This window comes from Schistocerca gregaria, chromosome X (genome assembly GCF_023897955.1).
Source record: "Schistocerca gregaria isolate iqSchGreg1 chromosome X, iqSchGreg1.2, whole genome shotgun sequence".
NCBI lineage: Eukaryota > Metazoa > Arthropoda > Insecta > Orthoptera > Acrididae > Schistocerca > Schistocerca gregaria.
This window is the reverse complement of record NC_064931.1, coordinates 639,028,247-639,054,761: the sequence shown is the minus strand read 5'-3', so window position 1 is coordinate 639,054,761 and position 26,515 is coordinate 639,028,247. Positions and strand designations below refer to the sequence as shown.

At 39.4% G+C, this 26,515-nt stretch overlaps 1 protein-coding gene across 3 annotated transcripts in view; it reads left to right on the top strand.

Annotated features, from left to right (window-relative positions):
- Nucleotides 1–26,515, top strand: part of LOC126298445 (oxysterol-binding protein-related protein 8) — a 205,690-nt gene that overhangs the window by 28,043 nt on the left and 151,132 nt on the right. For all 3 annotated transcript variants that reach the window (XM_049989775.1, XM_049989774.1, XM_049989773.1), the window contains one exon: nt 14,830–14,891. In XM_049989775.1, coding sequence (XP_049845732.1) covers nt 14,830–14,891 — 62 coding nt within the window. The remainder of the gene's footprint in view (nt 1–14,829; nt 14,892–26,515) is intronic.

Below are 26,515 nucleotides of genomic sequence, written 5' to 3'. Positions count from 1 at the left end.
TGGTGGACAGCTGGTTGGTTGTCATGCTGACATAAAAATCTGTACAGTCATAACAGCAGATTTGGTATATGGCATAGCTGCTTTCACAGGTAATCTGTCTCTAGTAGGACATGATAAGCATGTGACATGACCAGAGAAGGTAGTGGTGGATGGTGAATTGGTCAGGTCTTGCACCTAGATTTTCCATAGGGATACGACACCTGTAGCCAGAGGTTGGAAGTAGGAGTGCCATAGGGATAGACCATGATGGTGTATAGGTTGGCTCACATCCAGTGATGCTGATGCTGTTGTCGGGTGGACTGCAAGTGGAACTTCGGGGGCACTGTGCTGGCTATCAGGTGGTGACATTGACTCAGGCAGCTGGAATGGTGTTGACATTGGCAATGGCGGCAGTGCGGTATCAATCTCCATTGGCACCATACTGGGCAGTGCCAACAGCAGTGGACGGAGACTTGTAGATGACTGGTGTTGCAGGCGCCATTGGTGTACTGGGTCTGTGAGAAAATATCCTGTGGCCAAATCACTGACATAAAAGCACAACAGCTGGTTCTGGTGATGCTGATGTGCCCACAGGGACTGAGGAATTGCAACCCATGCATTTTTATTCTCTGTATGCAACAGCGGAACCCATGACCGTGTGGATAGCAGGTGACAATGCTAGGCGTAATGATGCGCCACTGGGTGGGGTATTTCTTTCAAATTATGAGTATGACACACATATTGCTAAAGGACATGAAGATCTGGATTGGAAGCAGTTGCCCCAACAACATGCTGAAAGTTAAGAATAAAATTTTGAAGAATTCTGAAAGCCTGAGCATCAGTTTGATAACATGATTCCTCAGATGGATCAAACTCTGTCTGTACCAACTGGTAACAGTTACAAAATCAGCATTTGAATGTTGTACAAGAGACCTGTATAACAACTCATATTGATAATTAGGCCACAGCAGGGCCCAACAATGCAATTTTTGCACTGTTGGTTGTGGGATAGGCTTGGAAAGATGGAACAAAGCCATTGAAGGCCGATGATCTGTAATAAAATACAACTTCTAACCATAAAAATATTGGTGAAACTTGGTAACACCATAGATAATGGCAAGTGCCTCTTTTTCAAGTTGACTGTAATAACGCTTTGCTTTGTTGGCAGTTTTTGAGGTGAAAACTATGGTCCTATCAGAGGAACCATCTCTGTGAGAGCACAGCCCCAATCCCATAAGACAATGCACTCACACCCAACACAACAAGCTCAGCTGGATCAAAATGAATCAAAGATGACAACTTAACAATGTGTGTCTTAACTGCCAAAATGCATCCTTTCATTCGTGGGGCCACACATAGGGAGCACCTTTCTGGCACAGCCAGTTCTGCACAGTAGTGATGTGCACAGCGTTTGCAATAAACTCAGTGTAATATGTAAGCTTCCCCATGAAAGCACTTGATCTCTTTGATGTTATGGGGTGTAACCAAATCTTTAACCACAGACAAGTGCAAATAAGCAGGTTAAATACCCTGAGTGTTTATTACGTACCCAAATATTAAAGGAGCACTTCTTGTTACACCTTGAGCCGTCCACAGCAAGAATTTGAAACAAACATTATAAATGTGTCAAATGGTCAGCTGGCATATGATCCATAACAACAGTATCTTCCAGGAAGTTTGTACATGAAGGGCTTTTGCTATACATTGTTCCAGGAACTATTGGAAAACAGCGGAAGCTGAAGCACTTCTGAACTATAGTCTTTGAAAATTGAACAAATCTAGGTGGGTGTTCATCACAAAATGTTGCTTGAACTGCTCATTCAGTGGTACTTGCTTGAACTGCTCATTCAGTGGTACCTTCAATTAGACTTTGTGTAAATCAGTCTTGGAAAAAACTCAGCTCTGTCTCAACATGTCCATTAACTCCTCCTGTTGTGGGAGAGGAAATGACTCCACCACAGTTTGTCAGTTTTCTGTGTCTTAGAAATTGGCACACAGACATACGTTTCCTGGTGGCTTTTCAAGAGTGACCAAGGATGACGCCCTCAGACTTTCAGAAACTGGTTGTATCGCCCCATTGTTTTTCTATCAATGCAGTTCCTGAGCAAGCTGCTCATGTATTGCAAAGGGGACAGGCTGCGTGTGAGAAAATGGTGGTTGTACAGTGTCAGTAATGTGTACCTCAAAATTTGTAGCCCTTCCTAATCCTGGTTCAAAAAGTTCGGTGTACTTTGTACACAAGTCTAAACATTGGCATGAGTCACTGAAGCACTGATTTGTAACACATTGTCTTGTTTGCACAGACTGAACAAATCAAACAAGTGTAAACAAAAAATGTTTTCACTGTTTCTAGGACATGGTACATGTAATGAAACACTCTTTTTAGTGTCACGAATAGTTGCTGGCAAACTGCACGTGCCAAACACCCATATTTCATGTCCGTTATATGCAGGCAAAGCATAAGTAGGCTTCTGTAGCCATGGGCTACTGCTGATTTCATGTGTCCTTTTTTTTTTATGGAAACAGATACGTGTGTAACTGAAATTTTGTCTTTTGAGCCACTCATTAACAGGACAAAAGATTTGTTCTTCTGTCTGTGCACTACAGCAGAAGTTTTCTGTGAGGAAAAAGCTGCTGTGTGACAACATGTACTTGCTGATAACTACACTGTAACCTATAACAACACTGAAGCAATATTTCCTCCCATTATTCTGAAGTACACCACATGCACTAAAAGACTGAAAATATTTAAATTTACTTTTACAGATAATCTGAACCCAGTTTTTATTCACTCTTACATTCACTTTAGGTTGAGATGCAGACTCAAAATCAACTTCAGTCATGTTCACGATTCCTGGAGACTCTACTACAGAAAAAAACTGTTTCCAGATTTGCATCTGGCAGTTTTAGAATAGCAACACGAATATATGTGTCTGACGCATTTTGTGTGATTGCATCGTGTAATGTATCACCATAGCTCAGTCCACAAGAACACTTGAAACTGAAATGTCTTGTTAGCTCTTTAAGTTCAGCAATCCACTATTGAAAGAGTTTAAGTCTCACTGCAGCTATAAGGATCTGTGATTCATGATGCTCATCAAGCATATGAAAGAGTTTGTCATAAGAAATTTCTTCCACTTGAAGAGCAGGGAATAGTTTGATACAGCGATGGAATACGTCAGTTCCTAATGTAGACAGAAAAAAAGTGTGTGCTAAGCCTTTAATGTTGTAAGCCGTAAAGTGTGCTTCCAGTTGCACGTGATATTCAGCCAAATTCTTTACTGTTAAACTGGCAAACCTTGGGAGCAGCAACCAGTTGTTGAGCTGCTTGTTGCAACAGTAACATGTTCATTTGTTGGATACTGAGCAGCAGTTGTTCAATCGGCTGCACCTGAAACTGAACAGCTTTGTTTAGAGAGATTTCTTGTGAGACCTCAGAAATAGTTAAACACTCTGTGTTTGATAGAAGTAGACAAATGTGCAAGTATGAATGCCCCATAACTAGCAGTTCATGAAGGTCCATGCACTGAAAAAACATGCAACAATCAATGTTGCCATTGTGTGGTGTGGTAGACAAAAGAACACTGAAGAACCATCATCATTGCCATTTTGGTGGGCAAGCGTGCAGGCACGCACGCGCGCGTGCGCCCCCCCCCCCCCCCCCACCACCCCACACACACACACTCACTCACACACACACACACAGACTATTAGTAATTTATTGGAACGTGAGCATAGCAAATACTCAACTTTGGAAACAACAGTTGTTTCCAAAGTTCGCAGCAGTGGTAACATCAGTTCCCATCGGATTGCTGAAGTTAAGCGCTGTTGGGCTTTGGTAGTGCTCAGATGGGTCACCGTCCAGGTTTGCCAAGTGGCGAGCGGGGTGCACTCAGCCCTCGTGAGGCCAATTTAGGAGCTACTTGATTGAACAGTAGTAGCACCAGTCACAAAAACTGACAACGACCAGAAGAGTGGTGTGCTGACCACATGCCCCTCCATATCCGCATCTGTTGATGCCTAAGGGCTGAGGATGACACAGCAGCTAGTGTGTACCGTTGGGCCTTCAAGGCCTGAAGGCCTGAAGGCCTCATTGTATGGTATTTGATTCCCCCCCCCCCCCCCCCCCCCACAGATGATGTGTATTTGAGACTGTTGCTGAAACTTACAACATTTACCACTTCATTCATTGCAGAATCACAGTGTCACATCAGAGTAAAGTTGTCTGTAACTTGAGATAAAGTTCTGAATAACTGTTATATTAACACAGAGTCGTATCTGTGCTAATATGATACGGTCATCATAAGCAATTATGAAAGGTGGTCATTGATTACCCAGAGACGGGGCTTAGTGGCACAGGAATAACTTTCCGCCTGTGGCATCATAAGGAAACATATGGGGGCATGTCTGTTTCAGATTCTTTGATGTTTCTAGCAGTAACTGTCCTTACTTGTGATGCCATTGTGAAGTACCATCTTTTGCATGAAACGACGTTCTGCAAACACCACCACAAATACAGTGCAATTTACTGATCTGTTCCATTGAACCAGATGAATTCCTTTGTACACTCCTGGAAATGGAAAAAAGAACACATTGACACCGGTGTGTCAGACCCACCATACTTGCTCCGGACACTGCAAGAGGTCTGTACAAGCAATGATCACACGCACGGCACAGCGGACACACCAGGAACCACGGTGTTGGCCGTCGAATGGCGCTAGCTGCGCAGCATTTGTGCACCGCCGCCGTCAGTGTCAGCCAGTTTGCCGTGGCATACGGAGCTCCATCGCAGTCTTTAACACTGGTAGCATCCCGCGACAGTGTGGACGTGAACCGTATGTGCAGTTGACGGACTTTAAGCGAGGGCGTATAGTGGGCATGCGGGAGGCCGGGTGGACGTACCGCTGAATTGCTCAACACGTGGGGCGTGAGGTCTCCACAGTACATCGATGTTGTCGCCAGTGGTCGGTGGAAGGTGCACGTGCCCATCGACCTGGGGCCGGACCGCAGCGACGCACAGATGCACGCCAAGACCGTAGGATCCTACGCAGTGTCGTAGGGGACCGCACCGCCACTTCCCAGCAAATTAGGGACACTGTTGCTCCTGGGGTATCGGCGAGGACCATTCGCAACCATCTCCATGAAGCTGGGCTACGGTCCCGCACACCGTTAGGCCGTCTTCCGCTCACGCCCCAACATCGTGCAGCCCGCCTCCAGTGGTATCGCGACAGGCGTGAATGGAGGGACGAATGGAGACATGTCGTCTTCAGCGATGAGAGTCGCTTCTCCCTTGGTGCCAATGATGGTCGTATGCGTGTTTGGCGCCGTGCAGGTGAGCGCCACAATCAGGACTGCATACGACTGAGGCACACAGGGCCAACACCCGGCATCGTGGTGTGGGGAGCGATCTCCTACACTGGCCGTACACCTCTGGTGATCGTCGAGGGGACACTAAATAGTGCACGGTACATCCAAACTGTCATCGAACCCATCGTTCTACCATTCCTAGACCGGCAAGGGAACTTGCTGTTCCAACAGGACAATGCACATCCGCATGTATCCCGTGCCACTCAACGTGCTCTAGAAGGTGTAAGTCAACTACCCTGGCCAGCAAGATCTCCGGATCTGTCCCCCATTGAGCGTGTTTGGGACTGGATGAAGCGTCGTCTCACGCGGTCTGCACGTCCAGCACGAACGCTGGTCCAACTGAGGCGCCAGGTGGAAATGGCATGGCAAGCCGTTCCACAGGACTACATCCAGCATCTCTACGATCGTCTCCATGGGAGAATAGCAGCCTGCATTGCTGCGAAAGGTGGATATACACTGTACTAGTGCCGACATTGTGCATGCTCTGTTGCCTGTGTCTATGTGTCTGTGGTTCTGTCAGTGTGATCATGTGATGTATCTGACCCCAGGAATGTGTCAATAAAGTTTCCCCTTCCTGGGACAATGAATTCACGGTGTTCTTATTTCAATTTCCAGGAGTGTATTTCACTCCAGTTCGTAAGATTGATTTTATCAGAGAACTTTTGTGGTATAAATACTGTTAACTGTGCAGAAAGTGCTCCAGGCTTATTACGTGGTAGAATATTTTGATCACCCTCTCAAAATAGTGAAACGTCGACAGTCTATGTATGCAGCCTTACAATAATTCTGTATCTGAAGATGACTTTCATATATATGGATGAATGTCTGACCCTCCCCACCCCTCATGAAGTGGTTTTGTCACCTACCCAACCTACAGGACATGAATGTCCACTACTATGCAACACCCCCTCCCAGCCCCTTGCCACAGGGATATGATCCCTGTAGCAGACAAAGGTACAAGACCTGCTCAGTCCACCCACCCAGCACCTCCTGCTCCAGTCCCATCACAGACTTATCCTATCCCATCAGTGGCTGGTTCAGCTGTGAAAGCAGCCATGTCATATACCAACTCTGCTGCATACACTGCACAGCTTTTTATGATGGTACGAGGGTGGTTTGAAAAGTTCTCGGAATCACCACAAGAGGTCAGTGCTAGTGCAACAAGTTGTTCACATGATATTCATTGGACTGTCGCCTGTAAACACATGCCATGTCAATGCTCTTGGAAGAGAGCTGTGGTGGTGATGTGGCTCTGTTGTTGTTCCCATATAGTGATTTGCAAAGATGGAAAAAATACAGTTTTGAGCAGTGATTAAGTACTTTGTAAAGAAAGGTATGAAAGCACAGGACATTCATGCTGATTTCCAGAATACACTGGGTGCTCTGCTACTTCATTTCAACTGTTGCCAAGTGGACAAATGAATTTAAATTTGGTCTGGAGATCTTAGATGGTGATTCACACAGTGGTCGGCCAAGATGTGTTGCTACTTCAGAAATCATTGCAAAAGTGCACAAAATGGTCATGGAGGATCGCCGATTGAAAATTCGTGAAATTGCTCACACTTGTCAGTTGTCCTCCGAAAGAGTATATCAGTTTTTAACTGAAGAATTAGAAATGGAAAAAATTATCAGCAAGATGGATGTGGCGACTCTTGACACATCCTCGCACAGATGTGCCGTTGCCATGGCAAAATCACACGAACTAAGGTATGAATTGTTGCCACACCCACCTTATTCACCTGATGTGGCTCCGTCAGACTTCCATCTCTTCCCAAAACTGAAAATTTTTCTTGGTGGACAAAGATTCACTTCAAACAAAGAATTGATAGCCAGAGTTGACAACTATTTTGCAAGCCTGGAGGAAACTCATTTTCGAGATGGTACCAAGTGCATTACTCTACAAGGAGACTACATTGAAAAATAAAAAAAAGTGTCAGTGATGTAAGTACTTTTTTTTCTATTCCATTCTGAGAAATTTTCAAACGACCTTCATACAACTACCAATCAGCTGTCCACCAAGATGAATGGCCACCACCAAACTGTTGTCAAGAACAGAGTTGACCACTTGGTGGCACAATATGCAGCTGTAGAAATCACATTATTCTGAAACCATAATTCAGTTATTTCCTGAAAACCTAGGTCGGCTTTGCATCTAAGTTATATCACACCAGTGGCATAATTGTACTTCAGTTTTAAAATTTTGACAAACTTCACTAAAATTTTGAGTTTTGTCTTTAACTATATTTACCTACTGATCAGCTTAGGTTGGCAAAATACTGTAGCCATTTGCAGAAGTTAAACATTCGCCATATATGTTTTATTCTTATTCATTAGGTAGATTGAACTGCAAAATGTCAAAGTTTTGGTTACCATCACATAATAACTTTAAACACAAGAAACTGCTTGAATAAAGCTTAGAGCGTCTTGCATTGTGTGTTGGTGACAGGATTAATCTATACTGTAACAGTAGACAGACTGACTGCCTACACTGTGTCAAGATTTGCATGGCCACAGGAATACACCCACTGGACACACACTACATGGAAAGGGATGTTTTCTGGTGTGACGATTCATGATACAGGTGGTGCACACCAATGGTTGATGAAGTGATTTAGACAGTTTGTGGGCAGAGCACCAGTCAGTCAGATGATTGAGGTATTCTGATGTTAGAGTTGTTTTGTTGGGATTAATTTTGGTTCGTGAAAAAATCTACCATCTTTCCCAAATGAATGATATAGGAAGCTTTTGTATGGCCATTGCACCTGTTGTTGCATATGGCACCCTTCAGGTGATCTGTACAGTCATTTGACAGTGCACACTACCCCATTACTCCTGATTTGTTGGAATGGTTTAATAGATGTTAGGAAAGTGTTTGTGTAACCCACATGCCATGAAACTTGCTCATTGAGCACCTATGGGAAAGCATTTAGCAAACTAAACACAACTTCAGTCTAGCTGTGACCAGTCTCTGTGAATTGGTGATGGCAGTGGAACAGTTGTGAATCAGGGTAGCTCTCCATTACTTAGCCATGGAGTCAATGCCATATTTTGTTGCCATCATCATCAGACCAAAAGGATGTGCTACACAGATATATATGTATCTCTAATTCTATTACTCATGAATATGTTATAAACCTTTCTTACTGTTGTAAATGCTAGTAGTTTGCATGTACACTTTTCATTTGACATGGTAAGGCAAATGTCGCAAGAAGACAGTAAGAACAATGTAAGCTGACGGTTAGGATAATTGTGAACAAGAAACATCTGTAGGCATCCATGAACATGGATATTTTGATCAGACAACCATTTAGCATGTAGTAGATGGGACACATTGGATCATTGTTGGTGGATGTACCTTGAAGTCCTCAGGCAAGCTTCAGAGGCAGCTTAGCATGATGGTGGAATCACAGTTGTTGCTCAACAATTAGGAACAGCCATGTATGTGTGCAATGATTCAGATTCCTGTTACCTGTAGAAAATATAGCAGCCTTTAGGATAATAAGGTGAAGATAGTCAAGAGACAGCAAGAAGAGATCATGAGATGGACTCAGTGAAATGTTCCACTAAAGCTACAAAGGTATGTTAAGCCATAATGAAAGTTTCTAACAAACATGGCTGGTCAGCTTCAACAAATGTGTTGAAGTAGGTGTGTCTTCAGAAAGTACCTGGAGATTTGCCTATAGCATGGTAGAGCATTAAATTTCTATCGCCAGAGTGTAGCTTTTTGCCCATATCGGCCATTAAGGAGAGCAGCGGTTGGTAGTTCCATTGCAACAACACCGAAGAGCACCATTTATTGTTATTTTGTGTAAAGGCCCAAGAGACGTGACCAAGCAATGATCGAATCTGATAAGCCACATTAATTAACTTTAAGAAAGTGAAAGATACCTTCCGAAGTGTTATTAATGATGTATGGTTGAATGAGAATTTTCTCAGCATGTAGGGAGAGGAAACCTTGGTCCCTTTCCTGAAACCAGGGAAGTACCCGATAGTACTAAGTAATTAAAGTGTTGACATCACTATAAAAGATCCTAGAATTCATGATCAACTGGTGTCTCATCTGTGTCCTAGATTCCAAGAAACTATTAGACATAGTCTTGGTGTATGTTGTTTAATCTCAAAATATTTTTAGTAACGGCAGTGTTGAGCGTGTTTATTATATGAAGTGCATTCAATAAACAATGCAAAATATTTTTTTTCCTGAAAGCAGGTTTGTTTAATTCAGGATTAAAATACTCTGTATTATTCCCCGCTCCTGTGGCTATAAAACCCTACTTGTCAACATAATCTCCATTCAATACAACAACCTTATGCCACCTTAGTGGAAGGGCCTGTATGCCCACATGATACCACTCAACTGATCAACATAAGAGCCAATGTCTTGCTGCATCAATAACCTCCCCATCACCTGTTCACTCCTTTCCACAGAGTGCATCCCTTTTTGGGCCAAACAGATGGAAGTTGGAAGGTGTGAGATCCGAGCTGTAGAGTGGATGAAGAACAGTCCAGTGAAGTTTTGTGAGCTCCTCTCAGGTGTGCAGATTTGTGAGAGTCCTGTAGTGCAGCGAGTTGTTTGACTGTGATGCAGCACATGGCATATTGGACAGGTTTGTGTGACTTTGTTGCAATGATGACAAGCACTTTGCTCAGTGACTCGCTGTGCTTTTGTTCACTGCCAGGTCTCCATAGACATTCTGCAAGCACTTATAAATATCTACGATGCTCTGGTTTTCTGCCAAAAGAAACTCAATGACAGCTCTCTGCTCAAAATGGATCTCCGTTACAGACACCATTTTGAGGGCTGCATATGGCACTGACACATTTTAGAACTTAATAAAGTTATAAGGGATGAAGATGTACCACAACAAATTTTGCATTTTTTTAACCGAAACTGCCCAAGAAGAAAGTGTGTTGCATCGCTTATTGAATGTCCCGACCCCCCCCTCCCCACTCCCACCCCGCCAATACAACTATAACATTACATACGCTACTGTCAAAAACTGCAGGCTCATACAGTGTCACATTTGGAATAATGTCCAATAAACACCTTGATCGTGCATACTTGTCTTTTCCTTAATGTTTTATTCCAACAGCAGTTGCGTTTCAGATTGACACCGATTGCATGTTACAGAGTTGAAAAATTCAAACTCCCACATAAGTTGACAAGACCTTGCTTTTCAATGTGTTATTGACTGCTAATGGTGTCATAGTAGGTCACCAACTTGTAAATATTCTAATAATGGGACCAGAAGATCATGTGACAAACCCACCATTTCTGTGACACTCATTTCCTTTCTCTAAGCACTATATTATAATCTTTTTCAATGTCAGTTATATCAACTGTTTTTTTATTTTTATTTATTTATTTAGTTATTTATTTTAAATCTGCATACAGAAGTTATCAAACAGTTTCTGTTCATTCTCCAGTATATATCCTCCACCATTCCTGTTCTGTTGCCCGCCTTCCAGGTGTCATGTTGATTATCATTTCCATGGTAGAGAGATGACCCAGTATTCTTGTTAATCACTGTATATTGTTAATTATATATGTCTTTTTCACACTGGCATAAGATGTTCCCAAGACTTCATCCAGTTTTGATGTCTCTGATGACACGCGGACTTCTGTCTGCTAGCAAACCTTTGCCACAAATTTATTCACATGTTCGATAAGCAACATGTTTTGTTAAATTCACTGACAGAAAAAAAAAAATCGCAACACTGAATTAATGTAGAGCAGGGGTTCTCAACCTTTTTAAGATTGTGATCTACTACGTGCAGTTTAGTCAATTTAGAAACCTACGGACTTAAAAATTCATAAAGGTTGAAACACAAAACAACACCGACCCAAAATTAACCATTTCCATTACCTATACAAAATACATAAAAGGTAATTTCTCTCCATCAAAAGTTGTAGGCCTACTGCTCAATTTTAAAGATATTACATAGGTGAAAAAAATTAAAATATACACCATCATACATGTAGGAAAAAGTTTAGTGAGATACTTGCCTTTCCATAGTCTGATAGATGAGGACTGATCAGTTTATTTCTACACTTATATTTCTCTATGTTCATAATTGAAAACAATGCATTGCATAGATAAGTTGATCTAAAAAAAAAAAAAAAAAAAAAAAGAAATGATAAATTGTAGAGAAGGTTTCTACACTCACTTTCCAAAAGTACCTTCATTGTATTCTGACTTTAATTAAATGTTATTTTGAAATCAAATTATTTCCTCTTCAAGTTAATACCCACTACAAGAGAAAAAAGTACCCAGTTTGTTTGCAATATCTTCCACATCCGCTTATTGTAAATGATGAACTATGAAAGCTAGAACAGATTTCATTGCCCTGAAATCTGAAAACTGGTTTAGACTGTGTCTTCATTTCTGTATGGCTGTATACTTCTTTGCAGCTTCATGATCCAATGACGTTTGTAGATCCGACAGTTCTGACTGTGTTTGAGGAAAGTTTTACACATTTAATTTCTGTAACTGTGCTATCCAAAGGTCAAGTTTTTGCATGAAGCACTTTATAAAAGACATAAAAGTTATAATGGTTTGGTTTTTTCCTTGAAGTTCTTTGTTTAACTTATTTACACGTTCCAGTCACAATAATGACCACCACCTATGTTCGACATCAGTGTGCAATAACCACTCACAGACAGCAGGTGACAGCACAAGCAGTGGAGGGTATAAAAGGCATGAAAGGAGGACGCAGGAGTTAGTGCAGTCATTGTCGTAATGCGGAAATGGAGCAATTTATCAGGTATTCGAAAGGGCATGTTCATTTGCTTGCAGGACAAGGGTGGAAGCATTTCCAGAATAGCTAAGTTAGTAAACTGTATGCATGCCACTGTGGCTACAGTACGCTGTGCATGACAAAATGGTGCTATCCAAAACCGGCACGTAAGGAACTGTGGTGTACCATGGGCTATAGATGATAGAGGTGAGCGACTGCTGTGGAGGTGTGAATAGACGTGCAACTGTTGAGCAGCTGACCACTCCGATGAATCAAGGGGTTACTCAGAGTGTCTCCTCAGTGACCGTTCTGCGAATATTGCTACGTATAGGCCTCCCCAGCAGGTATCTGGTTTGTGCATTCATGCTGCCTGCTGCTCATTGGTAATGAAGGCTGGAATTTGCATGCCAATACCACAGTTGAATCTCCACTGAGTGTCGACAAGTGGACTTTTCAGAAGAAACACGTTTTATGTCCCATCGGACAGATGGCATTGGTGTGTACAGCATGTAATGTCCTCACTCAGGCTGCAGGAGGGAGCGTTGTACTCGTAGGAATGTTTTCGTGGTATTCCCTGGGTGATCTCTGACTTGTTATCAGATGTGGAAAATGAGGATTCACTAGCTGCCAGAAAGTGCACCTTAATAAATATCCCATCGTCAAATTGTTTTGCATGCTGCATCAGTATTTCTTATACACAGAATGATGATATGTTGTATGAAAGACATTTTTTTAGAAGATTTACAAGAAAAGATAGCTATTATTGTAATTTACTTTGAAGATTAGAAAGTTGCTTCCTCCTTGACCCACTACCAACAGCCGTTTCCGATTGGAAGTCTTTGTGAACTGTTAGGAAGTGGTGTTCAGTATTTCCCATTATAGGTATGCCTGCTGCTATTGTATTGGAATTACATCAAAATTATACACCTACATTTACGCATTGTAATGGGAATTGCATGTTTTCCCATGTTCAGCTGCACTCATTTTTCACAAACATGTTAGTAAGTTTTTCACGTACACTTGGCACGAGCATTAAAGGCGGTGAAATGCAGATGGAGACAAGAGGTGTCGTGGGGTTTTCCACCTACAAAAACTGTGCGAATAATCCATTGTCAGCAAACTAGTATTTTCCAGAAGCAGCTCATTTAAACAGATTTTGTATATGGTTTTAAAAGATCAACTCAAAAAGCCATGGTGATCGACCGATAGATTGCTATCAGTGGGTTGGGCACCCTGATGCAGAGCAATGAAATTTTGGGAATACATTTGTCTGGGTAACATATTTCAGTGATAAACATTGCAAGATCACAGGTTAATCTAAGTATGAGATAAGCCATTGCAAATGTAAAATGCTGCTACATGAATAACGTGTGTAAACTGCAAGAATGTTGAATGCAAGCATGCAAAGATGCATGCATTTTGTTGTACAGGTGCTGGATGTGAGTTTGTGGGATGGAGTTCTGTGCCTGTTGCATTTGGTCAGCCAATCCAGGGATGGTTAATGCTGGTTGTGGATTACTCTGAAGCTGTCATCTGATCATGTTCCACATGTGCGCGATGGGGGACGGACCTGGTTATTGAGTAGGCCAAGGCAACATGTCTTTCTTCAGGTCTCAAAATATATGAAAATTGAATGGGGAGAGAATGGGACTGTATAGAGGATGTGTAAGGGCTTCCAAGCAAATCATTGTCATAGTTGAAACAATTATCCCATCAGCTCTGGGAAAGTCATGATGACATTTTTCTTTGACTGCAAGGGCCCACTGCTCATTGACTTTCTCAGACATGTCATCATAATTAACGCACAGTTGTAAATGGATATTTTGCAAGAATTGAAGAATCCCATGAAGTCAAGACACCCAGGAATGTTGACAGCCAGAGTGATTCTGTTGCAGGGTGACGTCTGCCCACATGTTACCAAGGTTGTTTTGACGACACTGCAGAGGTTTCTCTGGGAAGTCCTTACACATCTTCCATACATTTCTGATCTATCCCTATGGGATCTCCATATTTTTGGAGCCCAGAAGAAAGATATTTACGGCCATAATTTGCTTCAGATGAAGAGGTGCATGCTGAGGTACAGTCTTGGTACCATAGGCAACTGGAAACATTTTTCCATGAAGTCATTTACTGTCTTGTCTAACAGTGAGATAAATGTATTAATGAAAACACTCGAGTGTGAATGTGCTCAGATACCAAGCACCAGAGGTTACATCCAATGTCAAGGGTTGGGCTTTTGGTCTTGCTCTTCCAAGCTTTCTGCAACGTGAAAGTTTTTATTGACCTCATACAATTTTTGTGTATGTGACAGTTTTTTATCTGGAACTGGCTTAAAGAAATTAAATAATAGTAAATCAGAATTGTTGCGAAGATAAAAATGACATTTTGCATGCGAGATTCATTGTTTATATTAATTACATGAGACACTTCCTTAACTCATATTTAGATGGTTACTGTGCTTTTCGAACCTTCATTTATTGTTTTTTGCAGAGAAAAAGGGGGTTATTTATTTTTATTTTGAGCCTTAAAAAGACTTGTATTATTCACATTTTGCTTACAAAACATATATTATCTTGTCTGTTGATATTGAACCAGCAACAGAACATCGAAAACATTTGTCATGCGAACCCCTTTTACTACTGTGAGTAAAACATATCTGATTTGTTCATATAGAATTAAACAAAACCTGTTCCCCATGGAGTTGCATAAAGAACTATTCTACACTAATTTTTGTTTTGTTTTCAGATGTAGCAAACTGGCTTGACAACAGTGTGTCTAAATCTGGAGAATCTCCTGCATCCGACAAGGTATTATTTTGCTCACCAAAATCTTCCATTGTACTTATTTACAAAGTTAATCAGTCACACATTTGCATCAATTAATTAGAAGATTGTCTATCTGGATCACCTTGTTAATCATGTTATGTAACTGAAGTAACTTAAGAGATGATATTAATTTAATATCACCAGTAATGTGAAAATATATATACTGCAATCTTTGTACACACACCTAGTCATTGTAAAGATGTGAATATCAAACGCTCATTTTTGTTCAAAATTTTTATTTCAAACATAGACAGTCCTGTGGTGGATGCATAGCTAGTAACACTGTGTTACAGTGTTAAAACATCCTGTTCATTGAGTAAGAGAGCAGATCTGATATGATTTCATCTTTCCTTAATTTTCTTTGTTGAAACGTGTTATGTTTCAACAAAGAGTACCAGTTTTCCAACGACCGATACGTGTTTGCAGCGAATGTGTGAGCGCACAATTGAATGCTGCTTGGTGGTGTTTAGAGCATGTGACACAGTAAGGTAACTGCACAAGCAGAGCAGAAATGAGTAGGGAATTGTTTTAGTGATGATACAGTCAGCAAATGGAGTATTCAACGGACATAAACAGCTTTGACAAAGGGCAGATTGTCGTGGCCTGGCACCAGGGACTGAGCACCTCGGAAATGGCTGCCCTGGTGGCTGTTGTCATAGTACTGTCATGAGCACCTGTGGAAAGTAGTTGAAGGATGGTGAAATCATGAGTAGACTCTACAAGGTGTTAGATATCCACACCTTGTCACAGAACATGGAGGTCGGAGGCTTGCTCACTCTGTAAAGCAGTATAGGCAGCGATCTATGGCAGATCTGTTGACAGGGTACAATGCAGGACATGTACAAGTGTTGAAGATTATTCCATTCAGTGTTTATTGATGAACATGGATCTCTGCATCTGATGGCTCTTGTGTGTCCCCATGTTGATGCAAGATCATCAATTACAATCGAAGTGGGTAGGGTATTATTTAAGTTAGACTATCAATCAATGGAAACATGTCACCTGGTTGGATGAATAGTGTTTCTTATTACACCAGATCGATGAGCGTGTCCAGATACCCGTCATCCAGACAAATGGCTGATTGAAACCGAACTACACCATCATTGTCTGTCGTGGCAGTGATATGCTATAGTTGACATTACCTTGCCCTGCAGTGAGATGTGTGGTAGTGATAGAAGGCACCATGACAGCTGTGGACTACCTTGGGCTGCAGTGGGATGTGTGGTAGTAAAAGGCACCATGACTGCTGTGGACTATATGAACATTATTGTGGACCACTTGCATCTCTTCATGCTTGATGTCTTCTCAAATGGTGGTGATGGCATTCTATAGTAGGATAACCATCACAAAGCCAGAATTATGCTACAGTGGTTTGAGAAACATGGTAGTGAACGCTCATTGGTGTCTTGTTCACTAAATTTTCCTGATTTTAACATGATGGAAGGCACCAGCTCGTCACCACAAACCACCGGCATGACCTGTTATAGGGTAATCAGTCCCTTACCATTTCTGCCTCTGAATTAGCTCTCAGTTTTGTGATTGTTACCAGAATAAATACACATATGAAGGTCATTTCAAAAGTTTTGCACACTTTGCATGCGTGACCTCTGTGGTGGCCTGATCAAGTTGAAATTTGTGTCAGTTGTGACTGAAACTTTAGGCATGATGTTTGTATATCTGTTTGCTGGTTCACATGGTTGTGTCAACAGTAATTTAGTTTTAAAATGGGAGTGAAACTGAGTCAGATTTAAGTACACATAGTGACAAGCATTCTTACATCAAAGTCAAATCCCTACATGGAAAGAACCCAATAGAAATTTACAACCCTTTGAGAGAGGGGTGTGTGATTAGTGTAGTGGATCATAGGACAGTATCAAATTGGTCTGCCCATTTCCATGAAGGTTGGATGAGCACTAAGCATAACTCAAGAACTGGAAGACCATCAACTGTAACAGACTACTCTTCTCATGTTATTGTTAATGACATGTTGAGAGAGGATTGACGAAAAAGTGAGGAAAATCAAAGATGAGAAAGTTGCTGAGTGAATTTGAATAGCCATGGCCTCATGATTATGCGGTCATAGTGTTGGACTGTGAAGGGGAAGATCCACGTTCAAATCTTCCCCATGCCATATCTACCACAGGAAGATCATGTGTATGTCACTTACAGAGGGTTCATTGAAAAAGTTAGAAGCTGAAACACTTCATGTGATTTAGATTTATTTGCAGTAGCGAATTGGGGAATGTTTCTGTCAGTGAGCATAGGTTCCTATTCAAAAAGTTTTGCAATAAATATCCTCTACAAAACCTAGAAGTTAATTATAGGTGTTCTTAATTTTTTGATCCATCCGGAAGTTGGACAAAATATCACCACCCTCCCAATAAGCAGGTTGGAGAGAATGTCATTTGGCATCCGTTACATATATACGATGTGAAGCAAAGTGGAGGAAGTGCAACTACATGTAGAGTGGAGACTGATGTTCATTGTGTCCATGGATGTACCCATTTCCCATGTGTAACATGTGGCACCAGTCAGTGTACTGGAGTGGAAAAAGTAAGTGGTTGTCATTGGAGATACCATAGGTCATACAAAGAAATATGATAGGTTTTGAACATTTATTGCCACTTGTGGATATTTTGATTTTTTGCATTGTTAAACATCCTTTTTATAAGATATTTGCATGAGAATGTAGCTGAAAGATGATCATGAAAGACTGGAACTGCCAAAACGTGTCTTAACTTTTGTCAAAAAATTTATTTATATGAGATAGCTGCTTCTGAATGAAAGTTCTCAAGGGGCAGTGTTTAATGAAAGTTTTCAAATCTGTGTTGCAAGAACTAGATTCATCCTCATAATATATTGATACATAGGGCGTAAAAAATCTATTAAAATGGTGTGTTTAGAGGAGATAAAAACACATTTTTTTATGTGACAAAATATCACAGATCCACCTTTTTCCCACTAGGGTTCTATGAAGCTTTTGACACTAATAATGATCAGACATGGTTTTCAAATTGTTATCTGACAGATAGTGTTTTAGAGATGTTGCTGAAAAAGTTGCCAGTTTACGTTACTGCACAAAGAGCACTCTGTGCATTAAAGATTGTCTGACATGCTCAAAACTACCGGGTATTTCACACATAATGACTGCAGCTTCAGCCAAATGGGCATTCAGCTCTTTTGCAGTGTGTTGATGTCTTGTGCTGCAAATGCTTCATCTCCCTCCCTCAAATACAAGAAAACCATATGAGTGGGGAAAGGAGAATGTGGTGGCCATGGTACTAGCCTGCAGCTCCTAATCCAACAATAAGGAGAACTTTGTCTAAATGTTTTGACATCAACACCAAAGTGAGGTGGAGGGGTGGGGGTTTGTCAGACGTTGTACTGGAATTGGAATTGTTGCCTGGCTGCTGTCAGGACATCATCCACCGTTTCCAGTAGTATTTCACAGAGAAAGACTGGTAATTTCCTCCACATATTGTCTTAGGTGGAAGAAACAGCCCAATCAGGTGGTTGTGAACCATACCAGCTTGCATTTGTATGGTAAATCCTCTGCTGATGGTGCAACACTCAAGTTGCTTTAGGATTTTCCAATGCCCAGACATGTCTGCTATGACTTTTGAACTGTGAACATTGGCCTAAGGTAAGGGAAATCCAGCATCAAACAACTTTTGACATTTGTGTCATACAACAAAAGTGTTTTCATCTCTTTTAATAAATCTACAAATTTTTGTACATAGTTCCTCTCTTTTTTTTTTTTTTTTTTTTTTTTTTTTTTTTTTTTTTTTTTTTTTTTTTCACTCTGCGTATCAGTTATTATTGGAGTTACTAATTTAAGCTTCCTGCAATTGAAGAGTATTTTTCACCAGCCAATGAAAAGTACTGTTTAATTGCAGTGTACTTAAGATGGAAAACAAATAATAATTGAAAAATACTGACTTTAATCAATGAACTTGGTAGATTATGCCAGAAGTGGACTTTCCATGGCTGGAGTAATTTTTCCTGCTCACATGAATCTCATTTGTGCTTGTATATGAAATGATAGGCTTTGTTTTGGGACTAATGTTGATACAAGCTGAAAGAGGCAGTTTGGTGAATGGTTTTTTTTTTTAATATACAAATTTGACTAAATTTTTTGTCCAATGAGCTTTCTTTGACATCCAACCAGCCAGAATTCTCCTGCAGATCATTGCTTGCAAGAAAATGTCCATATTACTTCAAAGCTACTGGAAGAGGTGAATGGTTATGAATTCATTATTGAGGAGGCAAGGTGATAAGCATAAGCATACACCTATGTTATCAAACTGATCTTGGGCATTTTCAATGTGCATAACAAGAAAATACTGTCTTGGCACCTGCAATCCCCAACTGGAAACAGTGCCTCAAACACAGAATGAATACAATCATCTAAAATGATTGCTTAGAGTTTATCATCTACCTTACCTTTCAGAGTGCAGTAGTACCTAGTCAAAACAATGTGACTGTTCAGATTATTACAGAGCTGATCTGGTTTTTATTTCCAGACACAGTCACATTTATGTCCATATGTCATATCAAATGCCCATTTTCAATTCAATGTGCAGCATGTTATTGATGACCGTTTGTTGTTATACTTCGTTACACAGCTTTTATTGTGATCCACATTTGGAAAGAGGAAGTCTACATTGAAATGTTACCCTGCCATACTATATACATAAGAAAATCCTGCTGCAGGGATCAGTGTAAAAGTAGACTCGATGGACCACATAACACGATTTTGTTGATTGGTAGACTGTGTTTTGTGCTTGTTATAAAACTGAAACAACTTCTTTGTGTTCATTTGGCTTCTGTGTTCTACAGTGAATTTTTTTGTGCAGAGTTATTGTTGCACTGTTTGTTGAAAAGTATTCTCTACATCCATGCTAACTTCAGTGTTACAACGGCAGTCTTTATACGCTAAACTCTCGCCAATCCGGCCCTCAATAGTCCGACCTCTCAGCAATGTGGCCCACATCAGGCCACTAGTTGCTCAAGCAAAAATGGTGCATGCAGTAATGAATTCTCATGTGTAACAATGTTGTATGTTACTTACAATGATAATATGATACATGTTTGCAATTGTGACTTTCTCTATGGTTCAGTATCATGGCATCTTCTAGGCCTCAAAAAGAAACTGGAAATTAGAGATAAGTTGGAGTGGGGTTCTTCAGAGAAAGACATTGCTGTTGAGTACAGTGTTGTGTATGCAACTGTTTATGACCAAAGTTTAACAGACTTAGAGATAATCAAAAGCATACAGGAAAGTTATGATGAAAGAGATAAAGACAAGCTCATAGAAGGAGAGAACATGAAGATATCTCACACTGCTTATGCTGAAGATGCAGACATCTTACTGAGTACATTGTGCAGCCATTGTAAAATGCAGTACCGATGTAATGCTTATAAAGTCGTTGTGTGGTAAAGCATTCTTCTGTCACGTAGAATCATTGCAACAACCAAAAATTGGGACACATTTCATTGCAAGTGCTATTACTGTGTATATACACAATCAAGTACTAAGTTTTCTATGAAAATGTATCTATCTTTGGTTTTAATAAAGTATAAACCCTATGTATTTACACAAAAATTTAAGACACTCTCGGTAATCCAGAAATTCCACTAATGTGGTCCCTGTATGTGCTGGGAATATCCGGATTAATGATAGTCTAATGTATTAGGGGCAGTAATCCTCTTTGATGCTGTTACAGTTAGTCACCTTTTGTAATGCCCTCTTGTCTCCATAAGAAATTTTAATTTTTCTATCTCTGGTGGGTTCACTCGATTAAATTTTCCTATGAAGTGTGCATGCTTCCTGGCATCAGATACATTAACTCTAGATTCCAGTAGCAGATTTTCAGGTGCCATGGATGCACCAGAAAGCTAGGCTTGATAGTGTGCCTTCATTAAAAGTATGTTAGTTACAACTTTACTATAGACCAAAGCAACACTACAACAATATGTCATACAGAACACTATTAGACTGTTACAGTATAAAGAGAAAAATATCATCCGTATAGTACAGAAAACTTAGAAAAACTGCTCTAAAGTTGAAGTTGTTGTTTGTGGGTGTTCATATTATTTTGTCCAGTGCTTGTACATTTTTCTGTTAGTGGGGTTAAACAGTTTGTGTTGGACTGGGACTGGAATACTGCAGGAGTAGTAAGGTACAATAATTTTCCCGAAATGGTTTCAGTGTATGTATGGCATAATGCCGCCTCATAGTACCACATTTTTCATGCAGAAACAAAATTTGATCTTATTATGTTCCTCATTTCAGTTTACATAATTTATATGCGAATAAAAAACTTTCCATTGTTTAGCAAAATATTTTTATTGTGCCAAAATTTGCCATTCCTATAGACAAATGAATGTCACATTTGAAACTTGTTCACTATGATAATGCAATAAGAAAGTAGTAGTGTACTGAATGTTTTTAAACAGAGCTTAGTAATTGTAGCTTTAGTGTATGAGCAGTAAGGTAAGTGATTTTCCAGGAAATATGCATAAAAATTTAGAAGATGTCTATGGAAGTCCTCTGATGGTGCACTACCATTACCATGATGGCGAGGACAGAAGGGACATGATGATGAATGTCTTTGTCACTGTTACAACAGTAGGTGATCACTAGAGAAACCTGAAAGAGGTATGCACCAGATACAAGTGGAGTTTAGTTCTGAGTGACAATTTGTGTACAGTATGTTGAAAAGTGTAATTATTAACCTTGGACAGGAAAGCATGGATAAGTTTGTGAATCAACAAAAATGCATGTGATGATAGTAATGGTTATAGACAACAGCAAGTTTTACAGAAATTTGTTTCATGTATTTGAAAATAAAGGGAACAGACTGAGGTAAAATGTTTAGATTCTGGAGAGAATGGACTTTGTACTTGCACTAAGAAACATATAAAAGAGAAGTCAATATGAGAGGAATTATTTACTGCTTTTATCTTCCATATTAGAAACATAGTGAGCATAAACAAATTATTTACATGACATACTAATTGTGAGTCTAAGGCACTTAAGTGAGAGATAAAATTTAGAGTGCAACTGAGGAATGGCAGACATATATGTTCAGCTGTTTAATGTCTTATTTTACATAACTGATAAATTTTGTTTTTCTGAAAACTGTAATCCCCTCCACTTCTCCACTGAAGTCTTATTATGTGATAACCTGAAATTTGAGAGTGGGGATACTAAGAATGTAATATTATCCAATTATGTTATCAATAAATTTTCATATTGATGAACAAATATTTTTTTTAAATAATCAGCAACCAGTCGCACAATTTTCATATCGATGAACAAATATTATTATTATTATTTTTTATAAATAATCAGCAACCAGTCGCACAAAAGAAATTTTGTTTCCGTAACCAGTTACAGGCACTAAAGTTCCCTTCAGAATGTGTACAGACAAATTACCATAAGTAAGTGGAAGTTAGATAAAAATATTAAAATTTAATAATGAAAAGTTTAAAAATTTTGATAATTTAAATATAAAAAAAGTACATCCTTACAACTACTGCATTATTTGTGAGAGTCAGAAGTAAGTTGATAAATCCTGTAATAGAGAAAGACCTCATAAAATGCTTCCATGTGCTTCAAAGTGCCTGTACAAAAATGGCATAAGGAAGCCGAACAAAAAGTGCAAACATCGTGACAGAACTGTAGCTAATCAGTTAATGACATTCATATCTTGAAGTTTGTCTCAGGTTGGGGGTAAAAGTATGATAAAATAGAATCTTGCACAACTGTAAGTTTTCGCTAGACATAAACAAAAATGTAAGTGTGTATAAGCAGCATAATAAGTAATATTTAAAAAACTTAATGATAAATAAAATAAGTTAATACAAATGAGAAGTTGTGCTATGGATGGGAAATTTGCGAACTAATCTTAAAACAGCTGTAGTGAGGTCAGTATTTTGTGCAGACACTATGAACCACATGGAAGTATTTATGAGCTCTTTTTGTGTTAGGGATTTATCATCATAGTTCTGACCCTTGCAAATAATGCAATGGTTAAAAATGTGTACTATTTTTTTATCTTTAAATTTTCAAAATTTTTAAATATTTCGTTCTCAAATTTTAATATTCTTGTGTAACTTTACTTATTTGTGGTATATTTTTCTGTACAGACCTCTGAAGAAGAGCACTAAGTGCTTGAACCAGCCAAGGAAATAAAATGTCTTTTGTGCAGCTGATTGCTGATTATTTAAGGGGAGCCGGAACGATACATCTCCTCCATGCTAATTTTAGCAAATAGAAGGCACATTTTTTTCTAAAACCATTAAAAAAATTGCTCTGAAATTTGGACTACATGTTCAGTGAATATTTTGCTACAAAGTAATAATGCCATGTTAAGAAATATTTATTGGTTTTTGTTTTACAATTTTTTAAAACAGATGCTTATTTTTTCTCTCAAATTTTGCACTTTTCTTCTATAACTCTTGAATTATACAATATTTTTTTACAATTTGTTATAAAAATGAAGGAAAAGAAGTAAACAATATTGTGCATAAATTTCATTGATATGCTGTTAACAGTTTTTGAGAAAATGTTCCTAAAAGATGAAAATTTTTAAGTTACCGGAAATGGCTTCCGAATTTTTTAAATACATTCCTGCCCCATACGAAGGATTATCAGCATCCTCTTCTTTTTCCAGTGTTAGTTTCCTTTTCACTGGTCTTTTCTTCCCTTTTGCTGCATGTTGTAGGCTTTTGTCTCTTCTTCATGCACCTCTTAGTCTTTCTTCATCAATTAGGCGCATTGTGGAAATGGTGTTGTCATGGTCGGAAACCTGAATGTTTCAGCAATCACATTTGATAATGTTTCCTTCATTGTACGTTGCCACTGCATCATACACTTCAAAATGCAATGTTTTTATCTGTACAAACACTCTTTTTGGGAATCCTAATCCAAATTAAATTATTTACACTTTCATTTGGATTTTGCATTTTCCCATGTAAACACTTTTCCAATAAACTGGGCTGTGATAAATCTCTGAATATGGGCTTAATTACATCAGTTACACCATTTGGCAAATAGTTTTTGTGGGCATATTCCTTTTCTGATTGGTAGTTACACCATGAGTCATCCATCACCTGTGGGGCACAGTGCATGTTGTGGGTGCTCATTTGTTGATGCAGTATGAAAAAATAATGCCCATACTGCTCTGCTCAGTGCTTCTTGTATTTTGCCTAATTGAAGACCCATAATACCTCTGAAATCTATCAATTGCTTCATCTGTCAATCTTCCTCTTCCTCCTAGGGTCTTACCATCACTAAGCTTCTGGGATCCTAATGTCTGCTTTAGTTTGCGCAAGAAAGCCTACATGCGCTTCTGCTCATGTCCAATGTACTCATGTTTTTTAATGTGAATTTCATTGCCATAAGGTTTGAGCTCCTCTACAGCTTTATATCCTTTATAATCACCATCTCCTAGATAGTTAGAGTATCATACATTATACGACTCCTGTGATCTGGAAAAAATTGCTTTCACTCGCTTTACTTCCATCGCTCCACTCATGCCGTGAAAATATGCTTCACAACTTTTACTATGTTTGTCCTTGGTATTGCCCTTACATCTACAATGTTTTGAGAGAATACATCAATTACTTTGGAGCTGTATCCACTGGTAGCTGTCAGAACTCCATTTAGAGATTTATGACCTCTGCGTAGCCATGATCCATCTAAAGCAACAGTTAAATCTCTACAATTCCCATTATCTGTCACAGCTTCTTCAACTGCTTTCTTCATTGTTGCTTGAGCAATATGTTCAGCAGAATATCCCACCAATTCATTATAAAATCCAAACTTGGTTGGTGGTTTTGGGAAGTTCATAATTCCAGATAACATTGTCCCTGCAGCACTGCCATTGCCAGTGCAATGCAAGCCATACACTAGCCTAACATTTATATCATACATCTTCTTTCCACTATTACCACTACGAGGAATACTGCTAGAATTAGAAAACAAAACTTCTGCAGCACATTTGTTACACTTCAATAACATTTTTCATGCCAAACCAATGTGTGAAGTTATTTTCAATTCCAGCCCTCTTTCTTTGCAAACTTCGCATAGTACATTGTGTTTCAAAATATTAGAGAGCAAGGAAATGTTCATTATTTCATTCACATGATTACTGTCACTTTCATAGTTTTCAAATTTTTCTTTGCTGTCACAAAGTTTCTTGCTGGAAGAAGTTGTATAACATTCATTTGGAGTAGTCGGTGAAGCAATCAGAGCAGCATCTCCCTTCAAAACAACAAAATATTTCTTCTTTCACTCGTTGTGCCTTTTCTTGAACACTTGATTGCTAAAACACGGCATATTGATATCCACAAACGAAATACGTAAAACAAGTACGAGCAAAATTCGTCAAATACGCAAAATTGAACAGCTAAACAACACAAAGCAAACTCTACAAGTCAACACACATGGTATAGCATTTATGTTTACCGATATGAACAATCACTTGTCGCAGAGATAAAGCCATACAACGTTGGAAGACAAAACACTGTCTAATTCCGCAAAGGTACCCTGCTAGCAGCCAGCGGTGGCACCATCAGAGGTGACACACCAAGTTGCTACAACCGTTTACATGGCATGTCAACTTTGCAGCAATAAAAAACACACTTAGAATTCACTTAGAAGGGTGAAACTTGATTTTTTTTCTTCCAGAAAACTCCAAATAATGGAAAAAACCAAAAATGTTGATCTTTTTGTCATTTTCATCGTTCCGGCTCCCCTTAAATAAATACACCATCATTGAAGATGGATAACATAGTAAACAAATATTGTCCTACGTCTTTTTTTTAATTACAATAGCAAAAATTCTGATCTGTTATGCCATCACATTTCTTTTGTTTTTTGATATAAAAAATTATAACTGCTTTAAAATTATGCACAACTGCTGTGGTGATTTCCAAATGAATTTCATTGTCCAGTATTAATGTGAAAATGTATTAGTTTATGTGTGAGTTAGCTTATGGCAAACAAAAGAGCCTGTACATATATAGTAGGTGTATTGAGATACATCTATCTAGTAATTGATTTCATAATTGTGGGAAACTGATTCATTTGCTTAAGCGGCAAAGGGATGTTGGAGAGGTTTTGTTTTTGCTCTCTTCTTTTGTGTCTTAACATTTTATTATTGTGTGCATATGATTTCAACATGCAATTAAACTTTGAATGCTCCTTATAACTGGCTGGGTGCACTGGTTCTCGTGTCGGGGGAAGGCATGGACAAGGAACATTTAGCACTACTGTACCTAAACTCAAGAGGTTTTGCTTAAGACAAACTATAGTGACTATAATCTACCAAGACCAGGAATGAGTCTAGAACTAATAGAAACATGCAGATCAGCTGAGGGTGTCACAGCTAGTTGCCTGAGAGTAAACAGGTAGACAAGAAGTCACGTGAGAGTAAACAGGTGGACAAGAGTGAAAGGAAGACAAACAACAGAGATTGTGCAACAGAATAATGAGTCTATTGAGTCAACCGAGATCAAAAACCTAGGTCATAGTGAATTTGGAACCAAGACAGTGATGTGTAGTGAGATCAATCAGTAGAGCAGAGAAGTAATGA